Source organism: Motacilla alba, chromosome 1A, assembly GCF_015832195.1.
Source record: "Motacilla alba alba isolate MOTALB_02 chromosome 1A, Motacilla_alba_V1.0_pri, whole genome shotgun sequence".
Taxonomy (NCBI): Eukaryota; Metazoa; Chordata; class Aves; order Passeriformes; family Motacillidae; genus Motacilla; species Motacilla alba.
The window spans coordinates 54,153,650-54,175,940 of record NC_052031.1 but is presented as its reverse complement, the minus strand read 5'-3'; the positions used below and the strand labels follow the sequence as shown (position 1 = coordinate 54,175,940).

At 40.5% G+C, this 22,291-nt stretch overlaps 1 protein-coding gene across 1 annotated transcript in view; it reads right to left on the bottom strand.

Annotated features, from left to right (window-relative positions):
* VWF (von Willebrand factor) overlaps positions 1–22,291 on the bottom strand; it is a 122,596-nt gene that overhangs the window by 11,119 nt on the left and 89,186 nt on the right. The window contains exons 36-47 of the mRNA XM_038153087.1: positions 21,386–21,578; positions 20,401–20,742; positions 16,485–16,690; positions 14,242–14,344; positions 14,045–14,119; positions 13,422–13,526; positions 12,744–12,949; positions 11,010–11,159; positions 8,038–8,148; positions 6,553–6,736; positions 5,498–5,538; positions 739–849 (exon numbers count right to left, since the gene is read on the bottom strand). Coding sequence (XP_038009015.1) covers positions 739–849; positions 5,498–5,538; positions 6,553–6,736; positions 8,038–8,148; positions 11,010–11,159; positions 12,744–12,949; positions 13,422–13,526; positions 14,045–14,119; positions 14,242–14,344; positions 16,485–16,690; positions 20,401–20,742; positions 21,386–21,578 — 1,827 coding nt within the window. The remainder of the gene's footprint in view (positions 1–738; positions 850–5,497; positions 5,539–6,552; positions 6,737–8,037; positions 8,149–11,009; positions 11,160–12,743; positions 12,950–13,421; positions 13,527–14,044; positions 14,120–14,241; positions 14,345–16,484; positions 16,691–20,400; positions 20,743–21,385; positions 21,579–22,291) is intronic.

Sequence of the window (22,291 nt, the reverse complement as noted above, 5' to 3'; positions counted from 1 at the left end):
GCTGCTGGTCTGTGCTTTTTGGACACAGGGTGATCAAACCAGCCTCTGCACCTCACTTAGGTCTCCTTCTACTCGAGGTATTGGTGCTAAGAGAGAAAACTACAGAACTGAGCAGAGCTAATTAGGCAATCCTGTCACACTGTTGGTCAGTAGAGTAAAAATGGAAGATATATCCTTCTGGCTTTCTCAGCCAAAGTCATTCCTTGCAGATGATGGCACCAAAGCAGCAGCAAAGATTTCAAAAAACAGTGGGAACTGATGGGGACAATCACTTCAAATCACCAAAGGCATGGGCTGGGAAACAAACAAATGCTACAGCTTTTAGACAATTCAGAAAATTGTCATAGGAAAAGGACTGAAGCATGGAGATCTGGCTGAGCTACCAGTCCCTGGAGGGACAGATAACACTGTAGGAAAGAGGGCTCAGCAGTTCCTGTTGCAAATGGTTTGCCAAACCTTATATTGCCCTAAGGGTAAGTAATCTAAAATAAACAATAAAATGTGCCTGTGGAGCTGAGTACCATGTAAAGTTATCTTTGCTATGCTGAGGATTTAGATCAGATTTGGTACATATCATCTACTTCATGGAAAGAACACAGAGCAAGACTTCTCAGAAGAACCTGAAGGAAGGCTAAAGGCCCCTGAACTGTACCAGACATAAAGTGGTGTGTATAGTGAAGAACACAACTGTCATCAGACACATTCCTAAGCAGACCCCCCCAGGCTGCTCCCACTCACCGCTGGGCAGGCCTGGCAGTTGAGTTTGGTGCACTTCAGGGTGTATTTCCGAGGTGCTGACTGGAAGCAGTCACACGTTGTGCACTGATCCACCATCAGGCGCCTCCCAAGCTGAAACATCAAAACCAGTTTTTCAGTTAGCAACCATCTCACCAGCAAAATCCAGATAAACAAGTGACTTCAGGTTAAATCTCTTTCATTAAATCTTGCACTGTAATTCTTTGCTAGAGAAACAAGAAACCCATGCTGCCAAGTTTCCAGAGACCTTAATTTTTTTCATCTCTAATTTCAGAACAAGTAGCATGGCATGAGGCTATTTTTCAAGGAAGCCCTTTAGAAGTCCTTGATCTGAGAAATGTCATCGGCATTTCTTTGTTGCTTAAATATCTAGCAAGCAAGAAAGGGATCCTTGAAAGTTATGAGGAAGATTTTTTTTTTTCTGACTACGTGGTTGCCAAAAGTTCATTTTTTAAGTGTAATGAATTTATTTGGGAAAAAGATTTTATTCTAGAGCCATCACAACCCACAGATTATGGGCAGAAATTGCTTGCTATTGTTTTTGTAACAATACAGCTTGGATTCTCTAAAGGCATAAAAGCTTAAAATTAAGAAAAGACAAAATTTTAAAAAGCAAAGTTAGTGATTGAAGAACTCTACTTTGTCCACAGTTACAAGCAAATCAGGCTGAGCACAATTCAAATGCCCTGAGGTCTTCCTCAGCGCCTTGTTTTCTGGATCCCATCACCTTTTCAAAACAAGCAAAAATGACATTTAAAATGCAGAGCAAAAATGCCAAACTATTAAGAAATAAAAGTATGTGGAGTCAGTAATTGGTTACCCTACACTGAAAGGAATTCTAAAGACAAACTCTTTCTTCCTCCCAAGTGCAAAGTCCTTCATTTCAGCCCCAAAATAACGAACCACAAAAGTCAAAGGGAAAAAGTGCGAACAGCCTACTCAAGATTTGCACAAACTTCTAAAAACTAATAAATAAGGAAAATAATAAGGTAAGTAGACAATTTTGCTAGATTATGAAAGATTTGAATTGTGCTTCAGATATTAATGGAATGCCACCGTTGATTTCACTTGGTACTGTGCACATCCTCAGATTCCATTTTGAATTATTAAATGCTCATGAAACAAGTGGAGAAAAAAACCAAGAAACCAGAGTAATAGTGTAAAAGTAGTGCTTGTATGGGTAGTTTAGAGTCTGTACTGTGAAGTACAAATGTTCTGAGGACAGAATTTTAACTACATTCTTATTCTGTGCCTCAAGACAACAGAGATGCTCAGGTCTCTATAACCAGTAACAGTAATGACTCTCTCCTGAGGTCCAGAAAAAGGATCCTCCACATAAAACATGATGAAAGAGGCAATACCAAGGGGGAGATTCCTGTCTTTTAACAGCTTAGCTTGAGACCTGAACATGGGATTCCCCAGCTTTCCAGATTTAACCTTTTGTAGTGACTATCATTAATCTGGAGGGTTAAAAACCTCAACGGAGGCAGGTATGGGGATACACTCAAAATTTTGCTCCTGGAGAGGGAGGGCGTGATGGTTTTGCCTAGGGTACAGACAATTTCCTTCCCAGTGGATGGAATGGGGCTGTGGCTTGGATTCATGCTGCACACAGGGTTGATAATACAGAGATGTTGTTACTGCTGAGCCAGGATTGCACAGAGCCAAAGCCTTTTCTGCTTTTCCTACTTCCAGGCTGCTGAGGAGACTGGGGGTGCCTTGGTGGTTGGGAGGAGACACAGCCAGGACAGGTGACCCCAACTGACCAAAGGGATATTCCAGACCTTATGGCATCATGATCAGAACATACAATTGGGAGAAGAAGGAGCACCATTCTGCTTGCCTGGGAAGGCTGAACACCTGCTCAACCATGGCAAGCAGTGAATTAATTCCTTGATTTGCTTGGCTTGCAATGCTTCTACTTTCACCCTCTTTATCCCAGGATTGTTCTCACTTTCACCCTTCCCATTCTTTCCTTGATCCTGCTGGCTGGGGTTACACCACAACAGATAGAGAGCAAATATCTTATGAAAATCCAGATTTCTTGTTTGATCTCAAGACTGGAAAGCAGTCAGACACCAGAGTGACAGCTCTAGTGCAGACCACATGACATTTTTTATCAAAGAATGCCTCAGTGGCTCTAGGCTTTAACATCATAAAGAAAGGGTCTACAAAGCCACAACTGATATCACTGATATCCTCATGGATTCTTCTAACAGTTCTAACATTCCAATTAAGTACAAAATAGATAAAGTTGAACTCACATGATAATCACTCTGAGAGGCAGGAACATAGGAATTTATTAGAGATGTGTTGAAATGAAATCTTCACACACAAGTGCCTTGAGCTTTTGGGGGAAGGTCTTGCCCTGATCCCAAATTTGCTTAGCATGACAGAACTGAACAAAATAATGGATTGATACAGATTTTTTCCCTTTATATAACACACCTATCATGTGCTTTCTTGGCTACCTTGGAATGAAATGTCAACCCCTGCTAACCCAGCGCCACCAAAATAACCTGCATAAAGTTCAGATCTGCTCCGATCACCTTCAAAAATGTCACTCAGTAAAAGCCTGAGAAAACAGATGAGAGATACAGATAATCCTTTTGGTAAATACCTGCTTGCTTCCAAGCCACTTGCTTGGAAGCTCGCAGTTAAAACCCACAGCATTGTTAAGAACAGCAGAGTAGATGCTACACACCAAATTACTGGAATATAATTCTGGTAACCAGATACATGATAAAAATGTAAAGGGATTAAGGACACAGTCAATTAACAGAAATGCAGTAAAAGACTAAAAACTTGGAACTATTCAGGGAAGGAGTTAATGAAGGAAAGTTTTCCCTTGATATAAAATGAAACTGGAAGCCTATTCCTAAAGGACCCAACATAAAGGGGTTGAAATCCAGGAAGTATAAACTTCTGAGGACACCATATCTTCCTTTCTGACCAGGACTCTGGAACCAGTCACCGAAGCAGAGAATAGTACAAAACAAAACTGTAGTGACACCAGGTGCTAAAAATATTTCAGCCATACAGCTAATTAACTTATATTAAGTCATTAAATGAAGCTAGTTTAAGAAATTCTAGGAATTTTTTCCAGTATTGCAGAAGCTGAGACATTTTATTTTGAAGTTTTCAAAACACAGACACTTCTCATTTTGCCTTCAATGTGACATTTTGTTTCAGAATTTGCTTATGTTTCATTTTAAATTATTTATAAATATTTTCAAATGCTTGAAGAAAGAAAAAGTACTTTACTTGACAGATCAGATGAACATTTTGTTGGAAGAGAAAAAAATTAGTTGGTCATGACAGAACAGCACACAACTGGAAACAGCTTTGGTTTGCAATACAGAAATTATATATATATATATGGAATATATAATCCTGTATAAGAGAAGGTGGCAAGAGCTGCTAATTACTGTCCTGCTTGATATTCCCTACTAATACTGTCTTTATAGGATGCCAACTAGTTCTGACAACATACAATAAAGGAAAGAAGTAGAGGGATCAAAGAGAAAGTAGATTATTCCAGAATTTATCACTTTTAAAACCAGTGTTCTGACAAGAAAGCTTGTCTTTTCTGACAAGAAAAACAAGAGTTTTTCCTTTGATTTAATTCTACAGGGAAGTCATCTCTACACAGAATGATGAATGCTTGATGACATGGTTTTAGCTCTAAAAACTGATAAACTTATGCCTTTGGACTATGAAAAAAATATCCAAACCACAAGAAATAGATGGAGAAAGGTTCTCTCTGCCACACCACTAGAATAATATATAAATATAAATATTATATAAATGTTTTTATATTTATTTTTATTTTTATTTTTATATGTGGAGTACATTTACTTTTAAATAAAAGAAAAAGGAAGACCCATGTTGACAAAGCACAAATGAGTATGTTTAAGTTAGGTTAAATGACTAAAGAGAACCTGTTTCCCTGGGAGATGGTGAGAATATTTAGAGCTCTTCAACACCAGAGGTGCTGCCAGAATATGGATTTAGGGAAACAATGGACAATTGACAGAGCTCTCCAAAGATAAATTTGGCATAAATGAGATCAGATGCTTAACTCCCATTACTCCCACTACCACGGGCTGTGTTAAACATGTCTTACTCTATCCATTAAATATGCAGTTCAGAAAAAATTTCCTCACAGGGCATATCAGCAGGGATCTTGAAAGGGAAAAGAGGTCAAACAGGGAGGAAGCTCAGCTTTCCTGTTCTTGTTAATAGCCAAGCAGGGATACCTCTCCCTCCACACTGGTGGAGGAAGTCTCCATCCTTGCTTTAATCTGCCTTATCCTCTAAGCAGAATATGGGAAAGTTCTGCTTCCCCAAAGTGGGCAAGGATCACTAGGGAGATGAACCCTCGCTGAGAGGTTCCTGTGTGTTTGGTAGTCTGCAAACCACTACAAAATGCAGATTACCACCATTTTTAAGCACTCTTTTTAAGTATCCTTCAAGATAAGAAAACTTTCCTGTCCCCATTTTGCAGAGATGCTCATTGTCATATAGGAAGACACTGGCAGAGTCAGGAGCTGGACATAGACATGCTGAGCCCCCTGGCATTGCTTTTACTCCAAGGCCTTCCTTGCAGAGATTCTATCTGGAAAAAAAGCTGCCCTGTATTCTGTGTGTGTATATTCTGACAAGTGTGTGTCTTTCAAAAGCTCATTCATATATTTAAATATCTTGCCATCTCAAAAGGTAAAAGGAATTTGTGTCTTACCCCAACAACAGTGCCATTCAAAGGACAACCATTCAGGGGCTCTGAAAAAGAACAAAGTATTCCACTTAGCATTACCATTAGAATGACAATTCCAAGATTTAATCAACCACAGCTATGCTCTTTTGACTCAGTACAGTTCCAGCTTGAAGAAATTTGTTTGCAGTTTCACTGTAAAGAGGCATAACTGAGCCCCCTTACATCATACCTTGAAAGGCCACAAGGTATTGTCAGAGCTATACATGATGCTCCACAAAAATATCTCTGGCTGAGCTCTTTTTCAACAAGTATATGGCAGAACATAATAAACTTTCCCCTCCAGTTCAAGCTTCACACTTTCAGAAGATGAACTCCAGTTTTCTGCAACTTAGTGAGCACATATCCTCTCCTCCTTCTACTGCTCCTTCCTCACCCTGTGGATGCACACACACTTGTTAACTAAACACCATTGTGAGTCTTCCCAGGTTGAGGCCAATTGCCCAAATGCTTTGATTTAGACTTTTGAGTCAAGACTATGTTACGAGTTATAGAATCATAGGCTTACATCATCACCTTAAAGATCATCCAGTCCCAACCTCCTGCCATGAGCAGGGACACCTTCCACTATCCCAGATTGCTCAGAGCCCCATCCAGCCTGGCCTGCAACACTGCCAGGGATGAGGCAGCCACAGCTGCTCTGAGAAACCTGTGCCAGGGCCTCACCATCCTCACAGGGAAGAATTTCTTCTGCATATTCAACCTAAACCTGCTCTCTGTCAGTGTGAAGCCATTCTCCTTGTCCTGTCACTCCAGGCCCTTTTCAAGAGTCTCTCTCCATCTTTCCTGTGGGCTCCATACAGGCACCGGAAGGAAGAATCCCCCCCTCCCCTTTTGTCCATGGGGCTTTGGATGCAGCAGCAGGTGCTTCTGTACTCAGTGTCTGAATTACACAAGAGCCCTTCAAAGTGGGGCTATGCTTCCAAAACACACACTTTAAAAATTGTTGTTGAGAATCAGAAAATCACCCCATGAAACAATCCATGCTGGAGTGATCCTGTTTGCCATGCCCCAAACCTTACCACATCTGCAGAAAGGACAACAGTCAATCACTTGGTCACAGCGCAGCTCAGTTCCCTCTGGACAGTCAGGCACATCCATTTGGGAGCAAGAAACATTCTTCTGCTGCACAAAAACCTCATTGTTCACCCGGACACACTCATTGACAATGCAGCGGTTCCAGGGGGATCGCCACTCCGTGCCGACCTGAGGGGAGGGAAGTTGAATGTGAATTAAACACAAGCAGCCCCTGGATAGAGGGATATTTGTGCCCCTGGATAGAGGGAAGGCCACTACAGCCAGATGCTGGCTTGCCAAAAGCACATTTACTGCATCAGGAACAGTGTCACTCAACAGTTCTCCACAAACCCTTTCTGTGACAATCAGTTTATAGAGCATGCTGAGTTTGTAGAGAATAAGAATTAGAGGAGTATCCTTCAAAAGGGATAGGTCAAATAACATATGAAGAAGGAAAAGCACTCCTAACTGGAGTTAAATCTGCATTTATTCCCTGGTGACTGGCTGCACTTCACTGCAGCTGAGCAGCCCCTTTTTCTGCTGCAATCTGCTGCAAATCTGCTCTGCTAAGCCCAAAGGAGGCTTTAGCAGAGGCTCTAGACCTGAAACACTTGCAAATGTAGAACAGACGAGATCCTGTTGATAGTTCTCTTATCATCATCACACACAGGCCAGACAAAGCAGGAACTTCAAGTGCTGTTTGTGGGAACAGACAGGGAACAGCAGCCAGGAGGAAGATGCTGCCACAGTTCAGTGCTGGGAGAAGCTCTCACTGCTTTGTAGTTTAATTCCTCCACTGATACAGCTCTGAATACACTTCAAGAACAGCAAAACTCAAGATTAGGTCCCCAAACCACAGTCAAACATCTTTGCTCAGAAAGTTCGGAAACACATTCTTCTAGTGGGTTAAATGCTTAATTCTTCACTAATGACAGAAGAGTTACAAGGAGATGTTGCAAGGAAAAGACTGCAGAGTATAATTATTAATGTGTTAGCACAAAAAAAAATCAGTGAGAGACAGTGGGACACAAAAATAGGCATTCTGAAGGCTTGTTTAATGAAGTAAAAAAGTATAGTGATCCATATTAAGAAATCCTCATGCTAAAACAAGAAAAAAGGCAGGTTGCAAAACGTTTTAACAAGCTTCTTTTTTTGAGGCAGCAGCAGATTGCAATACAAATTAACTGGGATAATTTAAACAAATAGCTGACAGCCAGGGAGGCATTGTACCCAATGAACATCCTTAGAAGCTACCATGGCTGAAATTAGTAATTGTACACAAAATATCTGGCCCAAAAAAGGGTGGGGAGGATGCACATGTGGGAATTGACTGGGTAGGTCACAGAATACCCAAAACATTGTCTCTCAGTGCTGCTTGATGTGTAGAAGAAAAAGCTGCTATCATCTTAATAATCTCCTTCCATGGAACAAAAAATAATTCCAAGGGGCTTTTGTGAGAAAGGAAAGTGTCCATCCCACTGGTGCCTCACCTCATGCAAAGGAGGATCTTCATCACCCCGAGGCCAAAAGTGCAGCTCCTCACAGGCAGTTTTCTGACATCTCCCACAGCACTCCCCTTCTGGCACAATGTACTTGTGGCCCTGGAGGAGGAAAGAAAAGAAAAGGACTTTCTTATCCAGAAAGAGGAGGCAAATAAGAACATCAACTCCAGCATTTTCTTTTAGGATCGATGTTTAATGTTAGCAACCTTTTATGAAAAGGAGTGTTTGAAAAAGGACAGATATAATTATTGGGGGGGGGGGGGGGGTTAAATATTTTTAAACCCCTTTTTATATATATAGAAGTATTTTACAAAGGCAAATTAAAGGTGAAAAGTGCTCTTGTGACATCTTGGAGATTAACCAGCACTCGCAACTGCCCTTCCCATTCCAGAAAATTGGAGGGTAGGATTCAGTCTGAGCACATTGAGACATGTTTAAGCAGAGGGAAGATGCAGGTTGCTCAGACATGTAATCCAGGGACTGGTTTTGACTGATATTTTCATCTTTTCATAGAATCATTTACATTAAAAAAACCCTTTGAGACCAAGTTGAACCATTAACCCAGCACTGTCAAGTCCAACACAGTTTAAGGCAACAGTTTACCTGCAAAAGGCATTTGAAAAAAATTCTGCAAAATGAAACTACTATGCAATGCTAGAGATTATGTATCTCATCAGAGTCTAACACCTACTCATGGAAAACTAAATAAGCTGCATGAAAATTTAACAGTAGGCCCTCTGTTACTACAGAAAAATCTTCTAAATCCAGCAAAATAGGTCAAAAAAAACCCCAACCCACAGAAACAACAGGAATCCCAATTCTCACTTTTAATACATATTAATCTCCTAAAGCAAGCAGCCAAATACTGAAACAGTGAAATATCTAAGTACAAGAAAGCAAAAAGCTTTAATCTAATTAGAAACAAAGTATTCTATATGTAATAGCCAGGCAGTCTCCAAGAGGCAAAACATAACCCTGATCTCAGCACAGAGTTCAAGGAAAGATGTCCTGTCACATAATATTGTTCATGTAAAAAATACCTGTAAAAAATAAGCATAATTTTACTTTGGTCAAACTGAATTACTGAGGCATTCCGAACTGTTCCCTCCCTTCATAAACTGTCCCTGATTTGCAATATGAAGCACATTAGCAAACCTTGATAATCAATGGACTTTGATATGGAAGTTTATTTCATATAACATCATAAAATGTAATTCCAGACCTTGACCCAGTTTTGTGAGAAAAGTTGTGCTGGTGAGCATTTGGTTTTACATTACTTTTATCCGCTAAATACATGTCTGAAGCATCTGAAGTATCAGATGCCACTTTCTGCATGGCAAACTCAAGAGAAGTAAAAATCCAAGAGCTAGTACATGTTATGGGGTTTTTAGGATTTTTTTTCCTTTTTTTTTGTGTAGCAAGATTTAAAAAAAAACCTCCAAGCTGTTTTCATAGAAATCAGATAACACTGTCAAAAATGATACTGCACAACTTTAACATCTGGCAATGAAATTAATAACCAGTAAATATCATCTTAGTAATGATTCATGATTGAAGTATGTATTTGATATCAATAAAACTTTTAATGCCATCTAATCTGAACTGAAAAATAATTTTAAGGTCAATTCAAACTGGATGACAGCACTGCTGATATCCTTGATATGTATATCCACTGAATCAGGAGTAAACAAAGGAAAAAAAAAATCTGAGCCATCCAGGTAGTTAACAGTTACAGTTTTGGTTGTACACACTTGATAACCATTAAAGGAGCTGAAGAAATGACAAATTCCCACAAAGAACTGGCATCGTTTCCACTGAGTCTTTTTATGTATTTTTAACCAGATTTTTTTGATGCTGCAATGTCAAGGAACTGTAGCTCTGCATTAATGAGATTTTATTGGAATAACAAATTATTGATAAATTATTGCTATGAGCTGAAACACATCCAGATACTTTAGACCTAATCTTTCATTAAAATTGCCATAATATAGACAAGTCTTTTCTACACATGGAAACTGAAGGGATTGTATTGCAACAGGTAAAAACTGCCACATCTATTCTCATGGTTTTTTCCTGCATTTGGCATCCTCAAACTTACTCACCAAACTCTGCACTTGCTTTGTTGGCTTTTTCCTAATGGATTAGGGGTTTTGGTTTGTCCTAGAGAATGATGCAGTATTTAAGATCCACAAGAATCATTGAGTCCAGCTCCTGGCCCTGCACAGGACACCCCAACAATCTCACCATGTCCCAACCTCTTGAGCTCTTCCAGGCTTTGGGCCATGACCATTCCCTGTGGAGCTTTGCTGGTGCCCGAACAGCCTCTGGCAGAAGAACCTTTTCCTAATATCTGGCTTAAGTCACATTCCTCTACCAACTCTTTGTAGCAATTATCTATCTGTTCCTGTTTGACCATCTAAGTCAACACAACGAAGTGGCTTACACTCCTTTGCAGGCTTCCAAAAGCAAACTACAGGGTTTTATAGGATGTAGTACATGTCTAAGAACAATAAAGGTCCCAGCATAACACCTAGAGGTGTTATTGCTGCTACAATAGGCAGAGCTTAGCAACAGACAGAGCTGAAATGGGAACTTCAGAAAGTGAACTTGAGCTAGAGAAGACATCTGCAATTGAACTTCAGACATCATGAAAACTTATTTTGCAAGTGGTGTAAGTGACAGACACTTCAGGATACAGTTTTTCTTCTATCAAAATGTAAAATAAATTTGTCACTGATTTTCTTGGCAGCAGGATGCAATCCTAAAACAATTACCCTAAAATATAGTCAGTAATGCTCAGACTCATGCTCTTAGGTTCTACTCCCAAGATAATCCATTGCTACAACACTTATTTTTCTAATTTTCTCTGGTTACTCTCTAAACAAGGAGGCTTAAAAGGGATCATTGCCGGTCCCCACCAGGGCTCTGCTGGGTAATGCACTAGTTTATGTGTTACTTACCCTAGAGCAGAACGTGTCACATTCTTTGTCATGACACTCTGTCATCTGAAGTCCTGTAACATCATCTCTCAGACTGCTGCAAGAGCATTCCCTGCATCCATCTTCCCAGGTTGTCCCAACAGGATAGACTATGTTGTTGTGCACACACACCTATTAAATGCAATAATTCATGCATAAAAGAGCACACTGCTGCTGTCAGAGCACACTGCTGGTTCCAAAAGGCTGTATTTTAAAGTGTGAAACCAATTATAAATTCTATGGAATATTTTTAATCCCTTAGAAATGCTACAGGTCTTAAAACTGTGGTCAGCCTGTTGAGGAAAGGAAAAATAAGTACAAACAAAGCTACTCTTTTACAGAAAATAAATTGGAGAGTTTTATCTGCAGTCAGTGGAGTTGCCCAGGGTCTCAGTTTCCCTGTAAGTATAATGTGACATGATATTTAGGGATAATAAACAGTAAGTCCTCTAGAAGGAGCCTTGAAGACAAAACTTCTTCCAGCTAAACCACCTGATCCAAAAAGATCCCTCATGGACTTAAAAGCCTTCATCCTCTTGTATCAACTGGCCACCACGGCTACCCGTAAAAAGCAGAGCCATCCCTCATATTGAACTTCCTATTAGTAAATTTACAGCTTGGTATTAAAGAGAGAAAATTTATTTTTATAGCTAGAGCAAGTAAGTCTCAGAGACGTAAAATAAATTATAAAAGGTCATGAAGTACTTAAAAATGGACAATAAAAGGTAGATGTCTGTGGAGGGATAGAATGTAAGAAAATAAAGGTAGTGCAGAAGGTAATCTCACCCCTGAGGAGTTGCAGCTGTACCAATTATCAAAGATTAGGAACAGGCCTGACTTTAACAGACCATAGCTGTAACCAATGAGAAGAAGAGTGCTACAAGAGAGTGGGTTAGCTGGTTGAGAAGGAAAGTGCAAACTAAGAAGGGAAGTAGGAATGGGGAGCTAGGAGCTGGAGTTTGATGGCTGTGTTGCAAAGAAGAGGAAGTCAGTGCTGTGAGGGTCTGCCCATGAGAAATCACCAAGAAGGTATGGAACATATGCAATAAGACAAAAACAGATGTCCTGTGCTGCAAGACAAGGTAACCCTATGTTCAGGTTTAATGAAAAAGTTACATTGCCCTGCAACCTCTTCCCTAAGTAACTTTATCTTAAAGGTTAACATGACAACTTAATAAAAGGCAAAATAAGAAAAAATACACCCTGGTGAAGCTTTTGCAGAGTCATAATTTGGCAAAAACTTAAAAGTGGTAATATAGTTCTTAAAAGACAGCAACAAAAGTAATCAATGAGCACAAGGAATTTTAGGTCTAAAGTGTACCGAATATGTCAACAAATTTAGTATGGGATTGGAAGAATATATAGTAATGGTAGTGGTCCCAAAGTATGTATCTGTGTTACCTTAAAACAAAAATCACCTCTGAAATTTCTGATGTTTGAATAACCTTTAAGTTTCAAATGGTTTTTAATATTATCTCAAAGTTACAAAAAATTGACTGGTTATGTCAAAATAAATTACTGTAATAAAAGCAACAGTATGAAGTAATAGTGTGCTTTATTCAGGCACTTGTAAATTAAAAATGTCCTGGCATCACTTTCCAGCAGTCTCATTGGGGGTTTATTCACATCTAGCTGGCTGCCCGTTTGCTCTGATGCTGCCCCTTTGTGTGGAAAAAGACACTCCCATCCGTGGAAAAGATATCTCACTTCCCTTACCTGGTCTGGAATGCAGGTGGTTGATATGCAGCCACAGTCATTGGTGAGAGACTGGGAGATATACCCCAGAGGGCAGCTCACTGTGGAGTTCCTACAGCTGCAGATACACTCATATTTGTCACAGCACTCAGTCTTGACAACGGTCAGCCTCCGGTGCAATGGGCAGGAAAGGCTTGGGGTGGAGCTGCACATTTCCCTGTTGCAGGCTGGCAGGAAAAGGTGGGCACCATGTCAAACTCGTGGATTTTCAGAGTGCTGCCAGTGAACAGGACAGTTCTCTGGCAGCAAGGCATTAATCACCACCTCAAAGTGTTATAAACATTCCTAAAGCCTGAGGAGTAACACAGATATAAAAGGTTGCTCTGGTTTGGGAACTCAGAAAGGTTTCTGCCCTGCCAAAAAAATTCTTGTTCCACACACAAACAGGAAGACTTATAAAATAAACATCAGGGTCAGAGAACACATGTCCAAGAGTAAAGTGTTTCTCTTGTCCTTAATTTGAAAGTGTACTCCAAGTGCCAGCAATACATTTCTGCTAAGTCTGGGAAATCATTACACATGCATTGGCACCAAAATGAAACCTTTCAGAGGGGGGAAAAATAATGCCTAAAGGAAATTGTCAGTGTTGCTCAAATGCAGTGGTTCTGTGACACTCCCTGCTAGGAAAGATGATCTTACCACACGTGTAATTTGGTCTGCATTCTCCAGGGTTGGTTAGGGCAAGCTGCAGGCCAAACTCACAGATAGGGGCAGGAGGCAAATCACAGGAAACCAGGTCACACACTTAGAACAGAAATTCAGAGAGTGGTTAGAACCACGCCTACTAAGTCCTCAAGAAAACACACACACACCCCTGTACATCCCCATTCAACTCACACTCAATTGCTGTCTTAAAATATGAAGTACATTAGAGTTCAACAGGTCAGAGTTGGTTTTCAAAATAGCTCAAAGAAGTGCTCAAGTTCTGGTTATGGGGATTAAGGCTCTAATGTTACATTTAATGGGCAAATATAGATGATGCAAAAATAAATGCTTGAGAAAAAAACATTCTAATGTCATTTAGACAAAAAAAAATTGCTCCATTCCCTTCCTCATCTGCTACAGAAAGAGGCAAAGTTGGAAGTGAATGGAGACCCATCCTTACAAGCTGTTTGGTTTTCCACATGGATGATTGTACAACAATTCAGTGGTATCAAAAATGCAGCACTGAACTAAATATTTTTTTAAAAGGGACTGTATACCTTAGAAATATCTGGTAAAAGTACAGACCAAGAAGATTCCAAGAGTTTACAAGAACCTACCACACTCATACTCAGGGCAGCACTGGCCAGAGCCCCTGCGCAGGCGAGCGACTTCACATGGACCACACTGGACAGCTGGAGAAAACACCCATAAAACAAGTTTGGATAAAAACTAGGAAGCCAGGAACCAGAACATCAACTCAAGTCCAATCACAGAGCTACATTTGAATAACATTAATTAATAATATTGAATTTACGTTGGACAGTCGGGCAGGGTCGGACCGTGCAGTTTATCCTCTTGTTATCGAGACACATGCAGATCTTGCAGGGCTCATTCTCAGGAATCCATGTTTCCATGTACTGAAGGAAAAAACCCCAAGAGAGTGTTATATAGAAATCCTATGCTCTGATCTGATGGGATGGGAGGATGGGAGGGGGTGAGGATGAGTTACATTAACCTGGAAAATCAGAAGATTTATGAAGATTTATCTATGAAGGGTTGGCTGCTCTGTTAACAGTAAAAAACTAAGGGGACACATAATTCTGCAATGACCGTCATGTGCCAATCTAGCAAAAGATGTAAAGAATGCATGGATGGGATGAGGAACTACTATTGTTTCAGGCATCAAAAATGCTCAGGTATAAATGCAATTGCAGGCTATTGTGAGTAACAGTGGACTGGTCCTACTACATACCATGATTGCATGTTCAGCAATAATAAGGGAAACAGCATTATTTTGGGAAATACAGAGAAATGTATGCTTTCCCTAATTAGTAAAACAGAGAAGAATTCCCTATGCACATAAAAATATGCACTATTTATTTCTCTGTGTTTAATTTACCTAATTCAACATATTTTCATAATTCAAAATATTCAACGCATATTTTTATATTAAGACTATTTGGAGTGTCATCACTTGACTCTGCAGTGGACTGAAGACTGGAAAAGCACTATATCACCTCTAACTAGTCACTGTGGTGACTACCTGGGGGTAATGAGCACATCCAGAAACCACCAGTATAGAGAATAATTTTTCAATCACTGCTCCTTCCCATGAGAGTGGAAATATTAAAGCTTCAGTCAAAGTTACCCACACAGAACTATGCATATTTAACACCCATGTGAATAGGGAGGTACGAGTGGAAGGATGCGTTATCAGACATTTTAATTTGCACAACCAATCCAGGTTCTGGGTGAGAACATATAGAGCAGGTCAGGATGCCAAAAAAAAATGCTGTCATCTGGAAAACTCTGGACCATGGCTTAAAACTAACACTGCTGAGCCCATTAGAGATAGGAAGAAAAAAAAAAAAAAAAGGACAAATCTAAGCATACTCCACCTATACTCAGAGACAGTTACATGTTTTAAGCCACCCTGTTTGAGTTCTGGGACTAAAATCCCATAAACCCAAACACAATCTAGGGTAGAAATGAACAGAGGAATGAACACCAGAAGAAAAGAAGGAGTTTAAGGAAATCTTGACCCAAGTGCCTATTATATTGCTCACAAAGCTAAGCCTGCAATGATGGAGAGGCAAAACGGGTACATGAGCTGATCCTCCCCAAAAATCTCATTAAGGATCAAAAGCCCATAAAACACTGCAATTAAAGTCCCTTCTCCTTCAAATCCTATAACAAAAATTTGGATTGAAGAGGACTGGCTGATGCATGTGCAAACTCTAAGAGCTGAGTAGCTGGGAGAGAAGAGGAACCACCCCCACAACTTGGAACAGGGGACACACCCACTGTGTGATGCCGGAATCAACAGCGTTTTTCACTGCAGTCTGGTACCCAGCATCCATAACTTTTCCCAATCCCATACTGCCACAGAGACGGCTACCTTAACTAAGCAAAGTGGATTTTCAGTAAAACCAAAATGATTAATTTCATCAAAGGAATAATTCTTCTCAAAAAATTATATACATACACATAGACAAACTACCACTTGACAAAAAGTTGACTTGGTCTCACCACTCCTTCAGCGCCTGACACCCTCTGGGGGAAGAACCTTTTCTGATATCCAGCCTAAACCTCCTCTGATACAGCTCCTGCCATTCCCTGGGGCCTGTTCCTGGTCACACAGAGAAGAGTTTGATGCCTGTCACTCCACTGCCCCTCATAAGGATTTCAGTGAGCTTTGCAAAGACAATGCAAGACATTTTAAGTAAAGGATTTATGATTAAATTGTCATCACTCATAAAAGTCTGCTGAATGAAGATGGTTATCTTGGTAAATATTCACTTATACCATCACTCTTCCTCTCTTTCCTCTAGACACCCCTCCACATGGAATTGTCATGCCTTTCCAGATCTGTACAGTCCCATCTGTGATCTTTATATCCACTCCCAGCCAATTTCACACTAGGGGAGCTAAATGGGGCTGACAGCCAGCAGATTAAGAGGAACTAAGCTAGAAAATAAAGTATCCAAAAGGAAAACAGATTTACTTTCAAAGCTGTGAACTCCAACCACTGCCAGAGGTTGCTGTGCACATAGTTACCTGGTGGTGTGTTCCATCCTCACTGACACATTGAGTGCAGACTTCTTCACTAACACAGCTGTCACCAAAAATAACCTTTCCCTCTGGGCAGAAGCAGCCTTCCGTGGGATAATCCTTGCAGACATTGACTTCGGTATCATTCTCACAGCTCTTCACACAGGCTGTGTGGCAGTGATTGTACATCAGATGTGGGGCACATTTCATCGCTGAGCAAGACAGAGAAGAAAACACCATCTTTATTTAAAAGATCTAAAGATATTAAAATCAATCTTTCCTATCTAGCTTTCTTCCGAATTCTTTCCATTTTAGAAAGCCATCATCCAAAGAATGAACCTGATCCCTTGCAGCACAAATCAGCAAACCACATTTTCAGGCCACATGAATCAGCAGCAACATATGACTCACTAATACATTGGTTTGGGTGAGTGTTCACTTGTCAAATTTTGTTTCCAACATTGGGCCACAGACAAGAATTTCAAATCTTATGTGTATGGTAACAGTGCATGGTTAAGAGATAGCCAGGACAGAAAGAAAGTAAAGCATTGAATAAAGATAAGAAAGATTTCTCTTTTCTTTTTTTTTTTTTTTTTAATTGATAGGCTGCAGTGTTCCCACACAACTAAAGAAAGCTAACAAACAGAAATTAATTGAATCAACTAAAGTTGTATAGCCCTGTAAGCCAACAAAGTTTTTACTGATGTGTTCACAAACCTGAGGATATTTTTTCTAAAAGCAAACACAAAATTAGGGTTACAGCTATTCAAAAAACCTATGGACACAGCTTCCATACTGTGTATTCCCTTAAGTCTATTTTTCTCTACAGCTTCAATTAGAAAAAGTGTTTCTTATTTCCCAGCCTGTGAAGGTTTTAAAACTTTCTTTCAGTCCCCTGACGAAAAACATTAAGAGAAAACCCAAGCTCCCAAACAAACAACAAGAAAACATTCATCAGCTAAACTGTCTACACATACTCTTCTAGCAGCCAATGGTGACAGAAAAAAAGTCTCTAGCATTAACCCTTTCCATGTTAAAGCAAATTATTTCATATAATCATAAAATGGCTTGGTCTGGACCTTAAAGACCATCTTGTTCCAACCTCCTGCCGTGAGCAGAGACACCTTCCCCTATCCCAGCTTGCTCAGAGCCTGGCCTGGAATACTGCCAGGGATAGGGCAGCCACAGCTTCTCTGGGAAACCTGTGCCAGGGCCTCTCCACCCTCACAGAGAAGAATTTCTTCTGGATATCCAACTTAAACCTGCTCTCTGTCAGTGTGAAGCCATTCCCCCTTGTACTGTCACACCAAGCCCTTGTCAAGAGTCTCTCTCCATCTTTCTTGTGGGCTCCTTTCAGGTACTGCAAGACCACAATGAGGGCACCTTGAAGCCTCCTCTTTTCCAGGCTGAATATATCTGAATTCCAGAGAGTATACTCACTCACCCAGAAAGAGCAATCAGGAAGGATTTGTACTGCTTAGAATGTCCCAACATGGAATGACAAAACCTGAAGTAAAATTCTACAAGAATGACAGGGATTCAGCGGACTGGGAGGAGGGAAGCAGGGTAATCCAGAAGTGTACTACTGTTATTAAACATTTAGTGGTAGCATGATTATTAAGCTGTAGTATCTATTTAGTCATTAATGCAACTTGGATTCATCAAATGTTGACAATTTCAATTTTTGTCAGTTGCACACAGGCATTAGCTGGAAGAAGGACAATGATATTGTTAGGATGCTCAAGACTTTTATGCAATCAGTGCTAAAATGAGCAACTCTTTGTCTATCCTTGTACAGGCCATGTAACCAGATAGGAATTTGAAAACTGCACAGAGTTATTAAGGCAATCTGCTGACATCCAGCTTTGGACATTACAATTTGCAATGTCTGGCTGAGGCACTGAATTTGGAAAATGGCTGGCGATGTTCTCCCTCTGCTTTCTAGGACTATATTCCAAACAGACCATGTTCAGTAACCTATGATTTTCAAAAGATATTTCAAACATTAAGTGGAAGCTTAGGCCAAATTCACACTGATATTCCTGACTTCCTCCAGTCTGAGTTTAAAACATGAAAAAAAGCATTTGTTTTACACCTTTTTTTTTTTTTTTTTTTTTTTTTTTTTTTTTTTTTTTTTTTGTATCATGCCTTTAGGATGCTGGTTCTCCAGTTCTGAAATGAAAAGTATCCAGGGAAAGAAGGCAAAGCAACAATAAACAACTCAACTATAGAGGCAGGAGGTGAGAAAACCAACATCAAGACACTCTGTGAGGAGGTAGCTGGGAAAGAAAATGCCTACACACATCCACATCTAAGGCACTTGACTAAACCAGACATCCTGAGGAACTATCTGAATGTCCGCAACCATCATTGCAGAAAGGTTAACAGGAGAAGGTGGAGAATAAGTCACCTCAAGAGTTATTTACTTGTATTCACTGATACCTTGCATTTTTGGCAGATCTTTAGGTATGCCTCCTAACAGGAACAAAAAAAAACCCTAAAGGCAGCTCTGGTCCATGTGCAGTGGTGAGAGCACTGAACATGGAAGGAAGAAGTCACGACGTGTGGTGCTGAGTGACGGGGAAACCTGTGGTGCAAGGGGGCTCTTCTCTCCTTGATGAAATGAGAGGTGATTGTCGGAAGGGTGGAGATGGACTGAGTTGATTATCTGAAGGGTGATGGACTGGGAAGAGATCTAAGGTTTTGTGTCATTCTGTGAGAAATTGAATGGGGGGAGGAGAAATGTTTGAAAGGTTTCCATTCTGCTCTGTGTGTTCATTGTATAATTGTGTAATAATAAAGTTTTTTTCCCTTTTGTTTACAAGTGGAGGCCTGCTTTGCTCTGTCTCTGATCGCATCTCACAGCAGACACCAGGAAAGAATAGGTTTTCATGGGGGCACTGGCATTGGGCCAGCGTCAAACCATGACAATGTCCACAACCATCATTGCAGAAAGGTTAACAGGAGAAGGTGGAGAATAAGTCACCTCAAGAGTTATTTACTTGTATTCACTGATACCTTGCATTTTTGGCAGATCTTTAGGTATGCCTCCTAACAGGAACAAAAAAAAATAAAAGAAAAAAAAAACAGGAAAAGAAAGCAGAACTACTTGCCTATAAGAATTTAGGAGAGAAGATATACAAAGTCTGAGTTTGGCTCTAGCATGGATGTCTTGTTTGCCTTGACTGGGTTCTGGTAATGTGCAATACTCACATCCTGCTACACAGCACAAACTTTTCACCTCCAAAACACAAGCAAAACCAAGCCAGAAAGAGAACAAGATTTGCAAAATAAATTACAGCTGGTTCAGTCAGCCTAGCTGACATGTCCTGGCAAGAAATGACACCACAAAGAGAGGCTATTTCCCCAATTTTCCCTGTAGCAGAAACTTAAAATCACGCTGGCTCTTCCATCGCATTCTCAAAAGTTTCAGCTTTGATGGAAAGGAAGGATTTTGGGAAACTGTTACAAAGAAAAGTCTTATTTTGTGCCAGGTATGACAGTGACAAGCTGGGAAGCAGTTCCACTAGTCCAAATTATGAGTTTCTTTGTCCACCTCAGACTGTCCAAAGTCTGTATCAAACCAATGATATCTGCTGCTAAAAGAGCCTAGCAGACTCTCAGCGCAAACCTGATGCCACAAAGGTTTGGTGGCTGCAGAGCCAGGTACTGTCAGATAGCTGTGGCTATCTGTTCACAGGTTATTTCCCCCTAGCCTGGAATTTTATCAGTTATCAGTTTACCAAGAACTACTTCTTCCATAACATTCAGCTTAGTGGGTGACCAACCAGTTACAAGATCTGCAATACCACTTGTATAATAAACTTGATCTGGAACATTCAAAAAATTAATATTACACTAATGAGACGTCCCAAAGCAGGGCAATTTCTGTATCAGTTTTAGCACATTGTAAAACTCTTACGGCAAAGGTCAGGTGTTCTCCAGTCTACACAGACACCATACTCCCTGCAGATGTGAGCGTAGGAAGTGATCATCTCACAGGCCTCCTCCTCATAGCAGCTGCTCTCCATGCAGGCCTTGTAGAAGATGTTGGGGGTGATGATCCTGTGGCACTCCACAAAGCGGTCTGAGAGCAGCAGGTGGCAGTGGCCAGGCGCATGCTCAGAGCACCTGTCCTCCCTCTGGCTGTCACAGACTTTGCCCGGGTCTGCCACTGTCCAGTCCTGGATAAACACGCTGCTGTCAGCAGTGGCAGAGCCATTGCGCAGCATGAAGTCGTTGACGTGGTTCTGGTCACACAGCCCTGGCAGGGTGAGTAAGGGGAAAAGAAAAATCTCACTAAAGAATAATCAGCGCTAAAATAAACCTAGAAAAAAACAGGGATGGGGTGGATGACACTGGTTGGGTGGCTTGAAGAATTAATGATATTCCTTATAGCTGTTGTCAATAGAGGTCTAAACACCCTGGGTCTTGTTTCTCATTTCCTCACTAAAAGAGATATAGGTCATGCCACAGAGGTACAATCTCTGTATAGATTACACCACTGAGGACACCGTAGAATTAACTCACCCAGGTAGCAGTTGTCCTTTCAAATTTTTTACCTTCACTGCAAGCACTGGTCAGTTTTCTCACAGAAGCAAATTTGTAAGAATCTAAAACTAAAACCATATCCAAAAAAAAGTGCACAAATCTCCTTGAAAAGATAACTTGAAGCAAGAAAAAACAGAAAGCCATCTCTGCTGTTCTTTCTAAAGTATTACTGGGCATCAGTGAGCTGTTACATTAGGGATGAGAGTAGAAACACACAGATATCCAGTATTCCCCCAAAAGTGTGGGACCAGTTCACCCAGAGAGTTTACAGATTTGGAGATTCACAAACTGCAATAAATAAATAGAAGTTCAAGCCCAAGCAGGAAGCTGTTAAAAGTACTAATTTTCAAACTTACCACAAAGCCCTTTTGTTCCCAAAGAAAAGCTCTTGGAATTAAGTCTAAGAATAAATTCATTGTTTCTTGGAGTAAATGTGAGATTATGTCCGAGAAGAGAGAACTTGATTTCATACATTATTTCTCCATAGGCAGTGATTTCAAACAAGCTGCTGGAATAGGGGATAAGAACCCTTTCACCATTAACAGTCACCTGTTTAAAAAAAAAAAGGTGAGGTCATCACATCAGTTCTAGCAAGCAGTTACAAATCAACCCAATTTTACAGTTGAAGCACATTTTGACTTGACAAATACCTGAAGATCCAACTGAATCTGGACATAAGAAACAATTTTGCCAGCTGAAGGTTTTTATTGAGTCTAAAAGAATCAGAAATACTTGACTTTCATCCTGTGAATTACATGAACAACTCTCCCAACATTTTCCTATATAAGTGCAATCTTTGAGCACCACATGTTTACAAACTAACAACCTCATGCTACTAGGTTCAAATGATGTCTCAGTGAAAGTCAAGGCTGTCAAGCGCCATGCAGAATTTGGTGTAGGCCTTTTGGTCCACTCTGTTTTGCTACGTGAGCCAGAAGAGATCGTTTTGGCAAGTTGGCCAACACCTGTATGTCTGAGCAGCCTGAGGCTGAAAAATGGGTTGGGTTTGAATATTCTCTGCCTATGAAACAGATGTAATGCACACTAAGCTACCCTTTCTTCTAATGCTGAGGTCCAGTTTCACACAAGGTGAGAAGCAACTCCCTAGACCTTCAGCTGGCCAGTCAGGTGCAGCTCTGTGAGGGACAGAGCACTCTCCTATGGACAAAACATAGTGAGGGACCAAAAGAGGGAAATCAGAGTGCAGTATGTCGTGTCTGTAATCCTGCCTTTCTGGCAGAAGTGTCAGGGACACATTGCCA